Source organism: Schistocerca gregaria, chromosome 10 (genome assembly GCF_023897955.1).
Source record: "Schistocerca gregaria isolate iqSchGreg1 chromosome 10, iqSchGreg1.2, whole genome shotgun sequence".
In the NCBI taxonomy this organism is placed as follows: domain Eukaryota; kingdom Metazoa; phylum Arthropoda; class Insecta; order Orthoptera; family Acrididae; genus Schistocerca; species Schistocerca gregaria.
In genome coordinates, this window is record NC_064929.1 from 213754694 (window position 1) to 213772734 (window position 18041).

An 18041-nucleotide genomic window follows, 5' to 3' on the forward strand; every position below is an offset into this window, starting at 1 on the left:
TTCGAGTTCACTGGCACCGTAGATTGCAATGATGCAACACAGTCTTGGACAGTGTTTGGATTGGTGATGGCGGGGTCGGAGGAGACAGTGTTAGCGAGCTTGCGAATCCCCGCAAGTCACTTTCGTCGCATTGGTGCACTGTTGCTGCCATTTGAATCCTATTTGAATATATGGCCAGTTTTAAGACTGGTGGGTATTTTAACTCAAATACCGGACATTTTTATTTTAATTTTGAGTATAAGACTCACTCGAGGTTTGGAGGCAATTTTTCGAAGAAAAAAGTGCATTTTATATCCCATAAAATACAATATAACATTGCACGAAATTTTGAAGAGTTCACAGTGGTGAAAACACATTCCGCAGGAAGATCTCTTATTTTCTTCTCGAGTGATTAGGTTTCATATTAGAAGCAGTCACATGAGGTGTGCCCATTAGTGTCCTCGTACATTGCGAATTGTGGTCGTAATGATCATCGTATCTCGAGATATTAAAAAGAGGTTTCTCCGCAAATTATAACACACAATGAGGCACATATTTTGTATGATAATTCTAACATTTCTGTGGTAAGTACGAAGTGTTGTGTGAGGTAATGTAAAGAGTGATGTCATCAGGCAGTGGATAACTCGAAACGAGTGCTTCAGAGTAACAAAATGTGCTATACCTCATGAAATTCTGTGGAAGGATCTGCGTTTGGCAAGTGTCTGTCCTCGTGTATATTGTCGACAGTGGAGGACGAAGAAGGTGGTACGATGGTATGGAAGTGTTTTTTGTGGTTAGGTTGTGGACCCCGTGTTGCACTTTAGAAAACTTTTGATGCGGTAGGATACGAACACCTTTTACACAATTGTGTACTGTGTACAGTAGAGCAACAGTTTGTAGATGATGACTCTGTGAATCAACTCAGAAGTGCTGCCTGTCATAAAGCAACATCTGTGAGACAATGATCTGTGGACAGTAACACTCCTGAAATGGACTGGCCTTCCCAGGGGCCCAACCAGACCAAAAGGAATACATTCGAGACGATTTAGAATTTTGACTTCACTCCAGACTCTAGCGTCCGACATTATTACCTTTCCTTACTTTTGGCTCTTGAGGAAGAATGGCCTGCCACTCCTCCACAGACATTCAGACACCTCACTGAAAGTGTCCGCAGTAAAGTTCAAGTTGTCATAAAAGCAAAAGGTGGACAGCCCACATCCCTCATTAATATCCACTAACAGGTGTCCAGATACTTTACTACATCTACATCTACGAGGGATTTTCGGTAAGTAATGTAACACACCTTTCTTCTGAAAGCAGATTCGTTTTATTCCGGATTCCAATACAGCCTATTATTCCCACTCATTGGGCTACAAAACCCTATTTTCTCAACACTCTCTCTGTTCAGTGTGACTGCCTTACTAGAAGGGCCTGCACGGTACCGCTCTACTGGTCGATGTGAGGACCAACACCTTGTTGCATCGGTAACTTCCCCATCATATGTGTGTTGCCTCCCGTGAAGGGCATCCTTCACTGGCCCAAACAGATGGAAATAGGAAGGTGTGAGATGTGGGCTGGGAGTGGACGAGGAATAACAGTCCAGTAAAGTTTTGTGAGCACAGACTTGTGTGAGGCCTTGCATTGTCACGGAGAAGGAGAAGTTCATTAGCATTTTTGTGGCGACAACACACCGAAGTAGGTTCTTCAGTTCCTCAAGGGTAGTCGTGCGCAGCTGGCCGACGTACGGGAGATCGGACAGGTCTACACGACCTCGTCGCAGTGACAGCAGATGCCTCGCCGTGCTTTTGTTCACTGCTAGGTCTCTCTAGACATTTGCGAGCACCAACGAATATCTGCAGTGCTCTAATTTCCACCGAAAGAAACTCGGAAACATTTTGAAGGCTTCAAATAGTCACACCACCCATCAGAACTCAATCAAACTATAGGGGCTGGAGCAGGAATATTCTACAATGTTCCACAACAAATTATGCATTTTTCAACCAAAATTGGCTGACAAAGAATGTGTCGCATAACGTTTCGAATCCATCTCCTGTGTATATATTCAGCCACTGTACGGTGCATGGCAGAGGGTTCCCTGTACTGCTATTATTCGCTCCCATTCCTGTTCCACTCATAAATAGAGCAAGGAAAAATTGGCTGTCTATATGATTCTGTTAATGCCCTAACTTCTTGTATCTTTTGTGGCACTAATGCAAAATGGATGTTGCCGGAAGTAGAATGGTTCTGCAGTCAGCTTAAATATCAGTTCTCTAAATTTCCTCAATACTTTTCTTCAAGAAGAATGTCACTTTCCGTGCAGGAATTTCCATTCGATTTCCCGAAGCATTTTCGTAATAATTGTGTGTGTTCAAAATTACCGATAATGAATCTAGTAGCCTGCCTCTGAATTGCTCAAGTGTCTTCCTTTAGTCCAACCTGGTAAAGATCCCAAACACTCGAATTGCTCGAATGTCTTCCTTTAGTCTTACCTGGTACAGATCCCAAACACTCGAGCATTACTCGAGAATAGGTCACGCTAGCGTCCAAGTTAGGACACCTGTGATCAAACAGTGTACATACGCTTAGACATAATACATTATCAAATCTTATGTGGAGTCAAAACAATCTGTGTAAGATATGACAAGATATTTTCTCCAATCATATGTGTACCTGAGTAGCTTTTAATCATTTTGTGATGTGGTGTTCTACACCCTCAGATCCTTAGAACATTTTTTATTTTTAAATTATCATGTGACAGTCTCTGTGTTTTGAAAGATTCTTTGAGAATGGCTATATGATAGAAACTGTCCAATAGCAAAAAGTAAAATGTAGTATAAAATACAGCCTACAGTGTAACTGTTGTATTGAAGATAGGATTAATTTCATAACAAGTAGTTTGATCATGTACTTCACACGTCAGTGTTCCAGACTTTGACGCTATAGCTCCTCCTTTAAATCCAAGAAATATGTTACGTCAGTTACTCTACGTTTTAGGAATAATTTACATGCTATTTGTGACTTAACTTGTGATGTGTTTTTGTTCACTTTGAATACGTGGGCATCGCATACTAATCGAACATGTTAATGGTTCAAATGGCTCTGAGCACTATGGGACTCAACTGCTGTGGTCATCAGTCCCCTAAAACTTAGAACTACTTAAACCTAACTAACCTAAGGACATCACACACATCCATGCCCGAGGCAGGATTCGAACCTGCGACCGTAGCAGACGCACGGTACCGGACTGAACGCCTAGAACCGCGAGACCACCGCTGCCGGCGAACATGTTAATGTTAATGTACATGAGATCAGTATTTAACTCAAAAGCTTATCTCAATTCCGAGACAATATAAGAGTCATTTTAAGGGTACTTAAGGAAATCTGAGCATCTCCAGGATGGGATGGTAATCCACGGAGTACTAACGTCCACACCCGATCAGGTGTTACCTCTCACTCCATTACCAAGATTGATGACCCGTGCTGAAGATTAGCGTCATTTGCCAGTACGACTTTCCACTTGCACAGTAAAAATAAAACTGAAGCACAATATCTGCGCATTTATAGTAGATGTATTATTTTATGTACAAAGAACTTTTGTTGCAAGTCTTATTTGTCATTAAGAGTATGTAGGTATACAAATCAGTGCTCTGGAGTAGTACGTGTCATTATGAGCCACTGCAGAACTGTGACATCCTTTAAAGAATCGATGAATAGGTATGAAATGGCGCAGTTGTGATGAAAGCAAATAGCAAGTATTGGTTCATTGGTAGCGTGCAGGAAAATTACTGTTAGTGTACAAAAGCCATTGTTTAAAATGCATTTTTGCAACACCTACCAAAATAGTTCTCTAGTGTACGGGATCTGGATCATTCAGATATATGGGTGAGGCTGACTTTACCTAAAGGAGACCAGAGTGAACAGTTGCATGCTCGTTTGACTGGCAAGCGAGTCTTACAGAAACATTGAAAAATATTATGTGGCATAAGCTCAAAGAATGGCGATGTATATCTGAAAAAGAAAACTGTGTTAGAAAATGTTGAGAACCTGTGTGAATTGCTGAAATTCTTCAGCTTCGTATGAGGTGTAATCAAAAAGTAATGGGAATTTCTGTTTTTCTTTATTTTTTTCCTAAAGAACCTTCATTTATTCATCAACATCAGCTTTGTCTCCTTCAAAGTAATCCACCTCAGATATAATACACATGTGCCATTGCTTTTTCCAGGTTTGGAAACGCTTCTGGCACTTGCTTTGTGAGCTCCATCAGCAATTTTTATCTAGTCAGTGGTCGCAAAATAATGTCTTTTTATGGTTCTCTCTAGCTTCAGGAATAAAACCATGTTCAGTGAATATAATGGCTGAGGCAACGTAACAGTTTTGGTTTTCATGAAAAAATCATGAACCAGCACTGAGGTGTGAGTGGGAGCATTATCATGATGCAATTTCCACAAGTGTTTTGTCACAATTCTGATAATTTTTTTTTGGATTTCTTTTCAGAAACTGTGCATAACTTCCAGGTAGTACCCCTTATCGACAGTGCAACTGTAAGGCAGGGACTCATGATGTGCTACCCCATTGTAATTGAAGAAAACAATGAGAAGAACCTGCACATGTGATTGAACTTTTCTAATTTTTTTGTCTCGGCTCTTCAGGCACTTTCTGTTGCAACAATTTGGCTTCAGTTTCAAAGATGTAGGTGTTTCATCACCTGTTATAACGTTTCTTTTTTTAGAATTTCTTTATCATTGTCGGCTTCATTCAGCAATTCTTGAGTGATGCCTACATGATGTCATTTTGTACAAAATCAACAATTTTGGAACAAACTTTGCTGCTGCTCGTTTTGTGCTCAAAACATAAAAAAAACTACTTGGCATGAAATGAAGGATATGGTGAAATCATAAACAACCTCTCTGATGGTGATTCAGATATTTTTGCAGAACCATTTTCTTCACTTACTCCACATCTTCATCCGAGGCGGTTGTCTTCTTCAGCATCTTCTTGATCCTTTTGGAAACATTTGTATCACTTGTACACTCTTGTCTTGCCCATAATAGATTCACGAAAAGCAACAGTCAACATTTTGAATATGGTGCTGCACTTTATTCCATTTCACATGCAAAATTTAGTGCAAATTGTATGATCCATCTTTTTTGGAAGTAAAACTTTGCTGAGCACTCAAAAACACAAATAACCTAAATATTCAAATCAAGTTAGTCTAAATATTCAAATCAGCTGAAAATGCAGACATACTTCAGGAACATGTGCACCAACAAGATCTCTTTTTTTTAAAAAAAAAAGCTGATTGTATAAAGTCTGCAAAATTAAAAAAGTCCCATTACGTTTTGACCACACTTCATACTTAAAGATCCTTTAAGAACCATGACTATAAACACAAAGCTATGTGGCAGATAAGGCACTTGACTGGCAGGGTGTAAATCCCTGTTGACAATCTTAATTCAGATTTTCTCTCAATTCCCTAAACTGATTAACAGAAGTACTGTGGTGGCTGTTCTTATTTTCCTTTGTTGTTACACAAGCTGATCTTGAGCGTCATTTTTTAATGACTTCTTCATCAGTGGGACGTAAAATCTGACCTCTCTTCCTTCCTCCTTGAAGATAAAATTGCCATAACAACAGTTTGTACAGAGGCATACACACAGTCATTCTTTCTTCACTCCATTTGTGACTGAAATGAGAAACATCAATATTTGGTAGCAAAAGATGACATACAGACACCACTCTAAGAGAAATTGCATTTTCAACAAACCACAGTTCACAATAGATGCTTACACATTTTGAATCTGTTTTGAGACATCACACCAGTAATTTTAAGAGAAAAAGAAAACAATAAATTGGAACTACATACTTTTTCTGAAGGCATACATAGTGGAAATTTTTCCCTACCTAGGGGAGTAATGCAGCTCGGGAGTAATGCAACTCCTGCCATTACAGTCGTATCACATGTTTGTTGTTCAGATTTCTGTAAATATTTTCTAGACATCTTGATGCCCTAATGTCTGAAAAAGTACCATGTAGGTACAGCAGACCATATTTCGTTAGGTTTTTAATTAAGTAAATTAATTTATTTAAAATGTAGTTTTGCCTGTAAAAGGGTTCACAAGTCAATCAGATCCTTAGTACTACGTGTGCTATGCAGAAATAACTATTTCTTATTGGTGTAAACACGTCTGTCACTTTTCCCAATGAGAAGTGAGCCTATTTTCTCAATTGGATGCCTTGTTGGCATTAGTGGTTCACAGCTGAAACTGCCAAAATGAAATAAAGAACAAGGAACTACTTTTTAGGTCAAAAACATTGTTTAAACATCAATATTGTAAAAAAAATATTACCCTACATATAAAGTGAGACAATGAGAATAATGTAAATGGCTTACCTTACCTCAGACAATTGAAAAATCAGAAAAGTTTTTACTGAATAACAGTGGAACAAGCTTCCTCTGTCAGACTCACAGACAACAATGGTGATTATATTATAACTAGTTTACCACTTTTTGGCAGGCAGAAGCACCATTCAGTGGGGGGAGGGAGGGGGGGGGGGGGGGGGAATTGCTGCCGTGGACCCTTTATGACACGTCTCTATACAGTACTCTCTGCCACACACTTTATAGTTATTCCCCAGTCTAGATGGAGATTTGCTTATGACTCATTTAAAACACCGTAATAGTTTACATGTTGAATTTCAATGTATAAAATTTGACAAACTGTGCAATTATACTGAGAATGGAAATATTGTGCTATATTTGTATTTTATGTTATTTCATGCCTTTGCCACAATATATTTTTGTTTTGCTATTCTTATCTTTATTGTCTTCCTTTTTGTTGTTTTCCATTGCATTATTCAATATTATTATTGTTGTTGTTAATTGCTATCTTCATTATATTTGCAGAATATATGAGAATATGTACTATGACCAGGCCAAGGAGCGATTTTTGAATAATGTTGATGACTACATAAAGGACAAACTACTAACCCCAGACACAGAATCAAAGGTGAGTGCACAAATATTACAGTTACATCTGCTAGGATAGAAGGGAAAAAAGAATATTTTAGCATGTTTAGATTAGATTAATTATACTTTTGTTCCACAGATTCATAGTGACGAAATCCTCGAGGATGTAGAACAGTCATAAAACAGTAATACATAATACATATTCTAACAGGAAAAAAAGCTGTGTTAACATCCCTTCCACAGATCCTATTTGGACTGGTCTTCATGCACGTGGAATAACTCAAAAATTTTTTAAACATCTTTCATTTAAGAGGTAATAACAAACTTGTCGCAAAACATGTAAATGCACACTGCATCGCATCAATAAGACAATTTTTAAACTATTGTAGCCACTCACTATTGAACAAAAAATCATTTTGGAACCCTTATGTAGATTAATGACATTAGTGCATGAAGATGCGTAGAAGTTATTTGGTATTTTTAATGATATATACATTAGTCTGTTAAGTGTTGTAGAAGGAGTTGGCTGCCAATAAATCCTTTAGGTTCCTCTTAAACTCCATATTGTATAAGGTTAAACTTTTTATAGCTTCTGGTAAGCTGTGTACTGAAAAGCACTGTTTAAATTTTAAAATATTTTATTGATATTTTTTTTCCTAGCTGAAATAACAGAGAAGTGAGGAAGAAAAGTTGTTACCAGGGATTGTAGCAAATGCTGGATCGTGGATTGTGAGTGACTTCCACAATTCTCCCCACATGCCAGTGCCTCGTGGCTGTGTCTTGCTTATAATGCTCCCCAGTCAAAAGGTTTCTATGAGTGCGATACTGTCCTGTCAGAAGTGGGAAGCCCTCACATTCCTCTGATCTGTGAACAGACTTAAGCAGACACTTAGCAGTTAAATGCAGACTCCTACAGCAGTGCGATTCCTGATTTTTCACATACACGTATCATTTCCAGAAGTGAAAGATGGGGAGAGTGAGCAGGAATAATCCTAGGACCACTCGAGGATCGATCCTCGGTCCTCTGGAAATGTAATGTAGTATTTACCCACTGACGAGGAAATGTTACCAATTAGACCTCTTATTTTAAGAAGGAGAAAGTACACTCAAGCCCCAGGAACTGACACTCCATAAAAATTAGGAGCGAGTGCATCATTAAAGAAGTTACACAGCACTAGTCAGTTATAATTGTGGTAATGTGCATTATTTTCTTCAAATTTTAATGTTGACACTGTTTACGGAAGTACATTTGCAGGACTCGCACTGCTGCTCATCACAATCGGATTGTAAATCGAAAGTGATTAACTTCATTTTGTGAAATTCTTAAGTTGGTTGGGCTTCTTCAGTTTGATTTAAACAGGGTGGCAATTCTTCTGGAAAATCTGGAAACATTCGGCAATTTTTACCTGGGAAAATTGAGGGGAAATCTCTGGAAATTCCAGGAGTTTCATAAAATCTCAGGGAATTCTATGTTTTTAACCTAACATTGAAATTGAATTTTATTGAGTTTTATAAACTACAAATGTGAAAATATCTCATATTTCAAACTGTGTTAACTATGTGAACATCGTTTCACATAAATTATTCGTATCTAAAAACTGCAGCTAAACTGCTGCTTATGGCTGGTATATAGTTCAGCTGAGAGAAAAGAAAAGTTGTTATTGTGGTATGCTCCCTCTCCCACCACTCCCCAGTCACCAGTACTTTCTGTTAATTTAACAGGAGTTCCTCTACACCATCTTCCTCCTCACACCTGGAATTCTCAGGGAAGGTGTCCCCCCCCCCCACCCCCCCCCCCACCCCCCCCCCCCCCCCACCCCCACCCCCACCCCCAAGTTTGAGTAGCCACCCTGCTAGAAGTAAACTGCTGCAAAGCGCCAGTTCGAGAATATTGTTAAAACAGTATTGAATATTTATATATGTGACATTAACATATTACATACTAATATTACTTACCTCTTTTTCACGTGAAATAACATACTGAAACAGGATTGCAGAACACGTTCGGCAAATGTGGTCCCCTCCCCCTTCTTCGTCCCTCACCACTGACGTTCCACATTACACGGTTATCACTCTGCTGTAGACTACAGTACTTCGAACTCGGGCATTAACCGGCTGCTGCGGGGTGGAGTGAGTGACAGATGACTGGTGCACATCAATGTTTAAAGGCTGTGTAGTATCAGAACTGAGGCCCAGATTTTCACGTGGGGTCGATTTCCAGAACCGGTATCTTGCGAGTGTGCTTTTTTCTCTCTGAAATACGAAGTCAGGTTGGCAATGTTTCCTCGTGAGCCACTGAGCCCAATGTTTTAATGTTTTTGTATACTTCGCTTAAAATAATGTAGTTACTGACAGCTGAGTGACGGGTTGCATATAGCCTCCGTTACCTGGCCCCTGTTCCTGTGATTTTGTGTTGCCTGTTGTGCTAGTTTCAGTATGAAAGAACATAGGAATACTGCAGATCATGTAGCAAAACGACCTTCTCCAGATCTCGGATGTAAATAATGAGACTGTTTAATGATGATTTTACGTTATTCGACCAAAACGTTATGACTGCTGTCCACCGTGAGACGGAATGCTGCCCGGTGACAGTGCAGGTGTGTAACGTGGTGAGCAAAATATATAAGCAGAGAATAAAAGAAGGGGGAATTATTCTAGTGATGATACGGGCAAATGAGGAAAACCACTCATATACATGACTCCGAAAAAGGGGATAGTGTTATGGACCGGCACAGGGGAACAAGTAGCTCAGAAGTGGTGAAAGTGGTCAGCTGTTTGTGTACTACTGCTGTGAGTACCTGTGGAAAGTGGTTGACAAGAGATTAGACTACAAGCAGTGCAGTGTTACGTGGCTTTATGCTTAATTACAGACTTACTATTTCATCAGTTGATTTGTTTTCACCATGTAACACCCGCTGTTTACGTCCTCCTTTGTTGCTGAGCGATGTATCACTTTTCGTTCTGATGCCGCAACTCTTCCTTTCCTATAATGAGCTATTGGTTTTGCCGTTTAACAACTTTGTAATAGCTGTGGAAGTATTACAGGCATCGAGTCCCACCTAATGTGTCACCTGCCTATACGTTTGACATGAACCTTTCAAGACTTGATCAATCTATTTACAAAGAGAAAGCAGAATATCTCTTCCTTTGACATTGTCCAACAACGACCTAGGAAGCTCGACGCCCTCGCGGCCCAGGCTCTTCCATGGCTCACAGTAGTTTGCAGCATTCGTTTTATTCCTTGCCCACTTGCTGCTACGTCAAACTTTTGTGGTGATCGTTGGGTAACTTCTTCCACATTATCTGCAACATAAATAAACTTTCTTCCCACAGTGTTTCTGAAAACCCAAAAACAAACTTAAAGAACGTAATAATAATAACTGTTTTTAGAATTATTCGTATAAGTCTTGGTCGCTTTAATGAGAGGTGGGACAGGCCTAAGCCTTGTGACACCACAGCAAGGTGACAAGGTGTCAGATGTCCACACCTCGAAGGTCAGAAGCTCCCTGTCTCTGTAAAATAGGAAAAGTGCCACTCTGTGGCCGATCTTTGACAGAGCACAGTGCTGGCATAGACACAAGTGCTCAGGACCTCACCATCCGGTGCACACTGTGAAACTCGTGGCTTGCAGTGGATGACCCCTACGTGTCCCTTCTCGAGCTGATGACGTCACCAGTTACGATTGGAATGGGTGTGGGATTGTCGAAATCGGATTTTGGATCGGTGGAATTCTATTGTACGGTCAAGGGAATCACGTTTCTTATTATGCCGTGTCATTGACTGTGTACAGATGTGCTGTTATGCAGGTGAATGACTGCTCGAAATATGCAGCGAACTACAGATGCGGGCCGGTAGTGGCAGTATTATGCTACGGAGGAACACTGACCTGGGCTTCTGTGGGACTTGCAATAGTAATCAAAACCACCGTGACGGCCACAGACTCTGTCAGCATTATTGTGGACCACCTGCTTCCCTTGATGTCTTCCCTGATGATGATGGTGATGGCATCTTCCAGCAAGATTACTGTCCGTGTCACGAGGCCAAAATGGTGCTACAGTGATTTGAGGAGCACAATAGTGAACTTATGTCGATGTCTCGGCCACCGTATGTGCATGATCTGAGGCTGACGGAACACATCTGTATCTACATCTATATATTCAGCGAGCCACCACACAGTATACGAGTCATTTCCTTTTCTGTTCCACTTATAAATAGAGTGAGGTAAAACCAACTGTCTATGTGTCTCTGTACAAACCGTAATCTCTCTAATCTCGTCTTCATGGACCTTATGCAAAATGTTCATTGGAAACAGAAGAATTGCTCTGGAGTCAGCCTCCGATGCTGGTTCTCTGAACGTTCTCAGTAGTGTTCCTCAAAAAGAATGTCGCCTTTCCTCGAATAATTCCCACTCGAGTTCCTGTGGCGTGTCCATAATATATAAATTGAAGGTAGAGGGATGACAAAGGAACAGAAAAGGAAGTAACTAATTGTAACAACTGCATCAGGATATAATGCGGAATCAGTGGCGATGAGTGAAAATGTGTGCCAGACTAGGACCTGAACCCGGGATCTCCTGCTTACGAGGCAGTTGCATTAACCACTCCACTGCCCAGACACAGTGTTTGTAACAAATGTGTGGACTGTCTCGGCACTCTTTTGGACGTGTACAAAAGAATGGACACTACGGGTTCACATAATTGATTTCCCCGATGGGCAATTAATCTGCAAACTTCAGTACAGATGTACATTCACATTCGACCTACAGTGGGAATCTCGAACTGGCGAGCGTGGAACGGCACGGGTGAGGACTGTGGATGGGTGGTGCTAGTTGGGAGTGTGGATCAGCTGGTAACTGTGCTGAGATAGTCCGTGCATTTGTGATAAACAGTGTGGCCGGGTGGCACAGTGGTTAACATAGCTTCCTAGTAAGCAGAAGATTCTTGGTTTGACTTCTGGTCCGACACACATTTTTCACTCATTTCCATTGATTCTACAAAAAGTCTTAATTGAGCTGATGTTATCAGTTCCTTCCCGCTGGCCGCAGTGGCTGAGCGGTTCTAGTCACTTCAGTCCGGAACCACACCACTGCTACGGTCACAGGTTCGAATCCAGCGTGAGGCATGGATGTGTGTGATGTCCTCAGCTTTAAGTAGTTCTAAGTTTAGGGGACTGATGACCTCAGATGTTAAGTCCCATAGTGCTCAGAGCCATTTGAACCCTTTTAAAGTTCCTTTCCTTTCCTTTCCTTTCCTTTCCTTTCCTTTCCTTTCCTTTCCTTTCCTTCCCCCCCCCCCCCCCCCCTTCCATCTACAATTTACATATTATGTATCACAGCTGTGAATTCCACGTTGTGTCTGTTCTTTTGGACGTGTCTGATAGAACAGACACAGTGTTTGCATAGAATCTCCATAATACGTGCATGTTGTTTGAACCTACAGGTAACTAATTTAATTTCTTCGATGTCTTCCTTTAATCTGACCTGGTGTGGATCCCAAAAATTCGAACAGTGCTCGACAGCAGGTTGCACCAATGTCCTATATCAGGTCTCCTTTACAGATAAACCACACTTTCCACATTCTCTCCCAATAAACCAAAGTCGACCATTTGCTTCCCCTGCTACAGTCCTTAGGTGCTCGTTCCGCTTGATATTGCTTTTCAGCTTTACGCACAGATATTTAATCGGTGTGACTGTCGAGCAGCTGACTACTAATACTGTATTCGAACGTTAAGGGCTGCCACGAGGGGATGTCAGCATGCACTGTCTCCGCTCCCATAAATAGCTGACCCATACCTTATGGGAACTGCGTGATTTGCCCATAGACATCTGGTACCACACCCCTCCAGAAACCTGTCGAGAACTTGTCAAATGGATGCCACGCAGAATCACTGCTGTTAAGCGTGTGTTCGTACTGTTTTGATTCACCAGCATTACTTCAGTGCAGCAATCAGCTGCAAGTCTGATATAAAAGGTATAGTCAAATTTTATACAATACTTGTGGCTGGTTGCTGAATTTAAGTTATACTACACATATCTCTACTACAGCCAGATTTATAACTTCTCACAATCTTTGTCTTCAACAATTTACCAACCTGTCACTGATACTCACAGGTCTCTCTCTCTCTGTCTCTGACTGTGTGTGTGTGTGTGTGTGTGTGTGTGTGAGGTGGCTGGTTACAGGAGATATTTGCAGCTCTAATACAAACTATGATGTCTTCTTTGTCGGCAGGTTCGTGTCGTAGTAGCGCTGACGTGCTTGCTTCTCGGACCTTTGGATATTGGAAACACAATTATGGGCCGGGAAGGCATTCTGCAGATGATTCTGGTCATGGCAAATACAGATGACGCCCTGCAGCAGAGAGTAGCTTGCGAATGTATTGTCGCCGCTGCATCCAAGAAGGACAAAGCCCGAGCCATAGTTGCTGAGGTATGTGACGTACTAGTCCTGTAAGACTGCTGCAGGCGATTAGTACATGATAGTAGGAAGCCCTAGAAAGCAGACATTTGTGTGTTGTATTAATACAATAATTCAGTTTGAGAATAAGTTATAACTGGTTTTTCACTGTATGGATGACAAAGGTTATTTTATTTATTACGAGCAGTTTCAGTTCACTTTGAAAATGGTCATTAGGTCTGTGATAATTTTATATAACTGAAAATTGGTATAAAGCAGAATATATGCTGTTATATGTCTATACCAAAATGCATTCTGCAGACAACATAAAGTAAAGATGGGGACACAAAATACACTAGCAGGATTGGAAGCGAGACTGGTACTCGCCATATAGAGGAGACGTCGACTTGCAGGCAGGCACAAGAAGAAGACTGCTATAGATTTGAGCATTCAACTAAAAGGCCTTCTTCTAAAGTAGAAAACACCCACACCTTCACACAAATACGACCACTATCTCTCAGACATCAGGCATTCACTTCAGGTTACCATCATAAATGTTGTAATATCCATGACAGGAGAACTCCAACACTAATTTCTTTAGTAAACACAGTCACACTTGCATATGAGCTGTTACTTTTTATCTTGATGAGGGATTTCAATCTACTACAGAGATTCTCATCAGATCTACATTCCGTGAACAGGGATAAAACATACCGCTTTAGTTACAATCGAAATGGACATTAATATACAATAATGTAGTAAAAAGGCGCAGCACGATATATCCTCAGTAGGAATCATTGGCACAGGGAACAATTCTGATTACTGGTTGTATTCGTATCGAGTCTGAAATCAAACATGCTGTGGCGACTCCTTTATACACTGACCGTGGGTCCGCCATGCATCCGTGAACGTAACTGCCCTCTAGCGACAGGCATAACAGAGCACCACAAATTTTAAAGAAATTTGATATTAAAAGTGTATTCTGTTAGCCAGCTAAGACCAGAGCCATGTTGGGCTCAGTGAAGGATGATTTGGGTTTGAGAAAGCCCACGGTCTACAAGATTCCCTGCCATTACGGGAAAGTCTATAATGGACAAACGATTCGTACGGCCCAGGATCGTTGCGTGGAGCATCATCGCCACACGTGTTTATTTCAGCCAAAAAATCTGCAGTGGCAGAACATTGTCTTACTGAAGTGCATAAAATGTTGTACAATGATTCCTACCGAGGATATATCGTGCTGCGCCTTTTTACTACATTATTGTATATTAATGTCCATTTCGATTGTAACTAAAGCGGTATGTTTTATTCCCGTTCACGGAATGTAGATCTGATGAGAATCTCTGTAGTAGATTGAAATCCCTCATCGAGATAAAAAGTAACAGCTCATATGCAAGCGTGACTGTGTTTACTAAAGAAATTAGTGTTGGAGTTCTCCTGTCATGGATATTACAACATTTATGATGGTAACCTGAAGTGAATGCCTGATGTCTGAGAGATAGTGGTCGTATTTGTTCATCGCAATATTGGGACTGTGTAGTGAAAGAAGCCAGTGAAATCTGGCTATCTGACAATATTAGAAACGGAGATATGGGGTATCATTTAAGTAAGAGTTGGAACCCTGTTCTGTTTGATATTAAGAAACAACTGTCCTCATCTCAATCTTCAAAAATTGTCAGCATTGTTTGATATTGATATATTGTTTCCACAAGCTTTCACCATTGGTGCACTGTTGTGCCTGTCACTAGAGAGCAGTTGTGTTCGCGCACATGTGGTGGACCCACAGTCGGTGTTTAAAGGAGCCGCCACAGCGTGTTTGATTTCAGTTCCGGCGAGACACTGTGACGGCCTACTCACCTCAAAATGGTGGCCAGGTGGACTGCTGAAATATTGTGTTCAGATGGCGATACAGTCCGGCAGGAGACCTGATATGAATACAACCAATTATTATACCAGGAAAAGTTACGGAGGCACTTCTGAATACTGTTTGCCTGCCAGTAGTGAAGTAGCGGAAGCTCCACCCATTGTCCGTGGCATAACGTCACGGTTAGCCAGTGGCCATGGGAATTGATTACATTGTGCAGAGAACATGTATTAGATGTATACTTATTAGGAGTTTGGTCTTTGAGAAAACAATGAAAGATATTTTGATTTTATAAAGAATAAAATACTCGATAAAACTGGCAAAATAGAAAAACAGTCATTATCCGATGACAGGACTCATTTAATCATGGGCTGCCCTCTGCGTGAACTTCTAGTAAATGTAAATGTACTAGTGGTGATCAGTAGGATGCCAGCTCAGTAACCGAGGAGACGCATATGTTCCGCCACCTGTCAAAGATGTTATGGCTTCCCATTGGCAAGTGGGGTGCCAGCTAGTAACCGTTGAAGTGATGTATGATTGATAAGTTCTGTAATCTGCTAACAGATGTACATAACCATCTGCAGCTAGTGGAATATACTTATATAATGTGTAATTAGCTGCTTGTTACATTGTTACATTTACCTAGACGTAATTGATTTTTGTTTCAGTGGCTGAGTCACTGCTTACAAGGAAGATGCAGACCTAAAGCACAGATTACTTGACATACAGCCACTTGTCCTTTTTAGAATATATTTCAATTTCTCAACTTCATGCAGAAAATAACTAATAAATACAGAATGCAAAATGTTCATATTGCAACTAATGTCTGCAACAGTGTGGTTGTGTGTAAATTTGTAGCATTTTTTACTGTAGATCTGATGACTGTTTCCAAAGAGAATCAAAACCAATCATGAAAAATGAAAACATTTATGATCTAAACAGTGAAAATTCTGTTATCCCAAGACACTGTGTTCTTCAATATTTCATATGATAAAACTGTGCAATTGTAGTATTGTTGTGAGGGGAATGTTACATCACCACTTGCAGCACATGCCTTTTGTCTGAATAAGATTGGTGGCTAATAGAAACAGGTTACAACAAGTGAAATGCTCATGCAACTGTATCATAAAAATACAAAAAAATTAAAAAAAAGAGTTATTAATCAGTCACTTAATCTCTGTGGATTGTATGTCAGTTTTTCCAAGACACTGTGACACTTCAAAATAATATAATAGCTGTTGTAATACATCCACATAATGAAATGAGTGTGAATGAAATCAGTGAAGATGCAATAACAGAAATTGATATCTGTGAAAAAAAATTATTACAGACGGACAGCTATAAAATACTGATATCTTAAGAGACACACTGCCTCACAGGGAGTCCCCATTCTGAAGAAGCTGTACCAGAGCAAGGACCTGGGGGTGCGTGTGCGCGCCCTGGTCGGCCTGTGCAAGTTGGGCAGCAGCGGCGGCACCGACGCCTCCGTCCGGCCGTTTGCCGAGGGCTCCACCCAGAAGCTGGCCGAGGCCTGCCGGCGCTTCCTGCTCACGGCCAAGAACCAGGACGCCAAGCGCTGGGCCGTCGAAGGTTCGCTTCTCGTTTATGTAATTCCACAGTAGTGTTGTATGTACCGGATAGTAGTAACCGATAAAGGTGCTCGAACACTTTTTAAGTAACGGAACCGAGTACTTCTCCTCGACGGTGACTGTTCGTCAGAAACGGTGGTGTGTTCGCAGGTTTTTATAGTGAATATGCTTCTCGAAAGTCTCTCAGGTGTGCAGTCAGATTGATCGGTCGTTGTAGAAGGAATTTTCGACAGCACGTGCCGGCCGTCTCCTCCCGCCACTGACCGTGCGTACGGACCGCACAATGTGCCAGCTGCAGTGGTGGGGGTAGCTGGTGCTCAGAAGTTGAGTGACGGTCTTCAGTCTGCAATCAGCCTCGACCGTGCTCGGTGTTCCATTTCTGCCGCATTTGGAGAATTTCCAGTGCCAGAGCACACGCTCGACTAAGTTGAAATCCGTTGTCCTCGTCGAAGAGGTTCTCGTGTAGCCCAATTTTGATAGCTTCCATGTATTCACAGTCTCAATAGTGGGATGTGTTGCGCAAAATTTGTGTAGGTTTGTTTCTCATTACGTAGTTGGTTTCAAGGCAGTGTTCAGCATTTGCTGGTGTTGTAAGCTGCTGTAGATTGGTCTGCCATTTGTGCTCCGTCCACCTTCTTTCAATCGTGTGGATGGTTTGTCCAACGTATGTGATCCGTGCCGTTGATAGGTTGGCATTGTGTAACAGGGGTAGTGGTGCCACGTTTTCTTCTTCTGTTTACTGGCGCCACTACATTTGCTAGCATTGTCTGTCCATGAGTGACAGCAGCAGCATTTATCAATATATAGTACCCGTACTATCTTTGGAAGATCATGAGGTGATTTGCGGGTCAGGGATGTGTCAGTAGTTTGGTCGGGATGGAGCTGCAGAGAGGTCCAGCAGTGCGAGGACATGCTGGGACTGCTGGTGGCACGCAGGCATTGCCGGATCGAAGGAGTGTAGCTGGCGGGGGCCACAACCTCATTGTCCACCGGACCCAGCACATTGAGTTGAATAAACATTAATCCAGTAGTGAAACCTCCACTATTTTGTGATCGTGCCGTTTGTTCGTGCATTGCTGCTTGCAGGGTTTCCACGAGACGAACAGCAACATGTGGAGCGTGTCGAGTTGGCAGAATCTATTAGCCGTCTTCTACTGCCTGTTATTAGTTTTTTAATTTTGTGTTATTATTTGGTGAAGTGCAAGCAGCAGTATTTTACTGCTTAGTGGCCGCTAACGCCCCAGTTACCT

At 41.3% G+C, this 18041-nt stretch overlaps 1 protein-coding gene across 2 annotated transcripts in view; it reads left to right on the plus strand.

Moving 5' to 3' along the window:
* Positions 1-18041, plus strand: part of LOC126293678 (protein unc-45 homolog B) — a 112826-nt gene that overhangs the window by 39570 nt on the left and 55215 nt on the right. For both annotated transcript variants that reach the window (XM_049986971.1, XM_049986970.1), the window contains exons 7-9: positions 6884-6986; positions 13174-13371; positions 16582-16792. In XM_049986971.1, coding sequence (XP_049842928.1) covers positions 6884-6986; positions 13174-13371; positions 16582-16792 — 512 coding nt within the window. The remainder of the gene's footprint in view (positions 1-6883; positions 6987-13173; positions 13372-16581; positions 16793-18041) is intronic.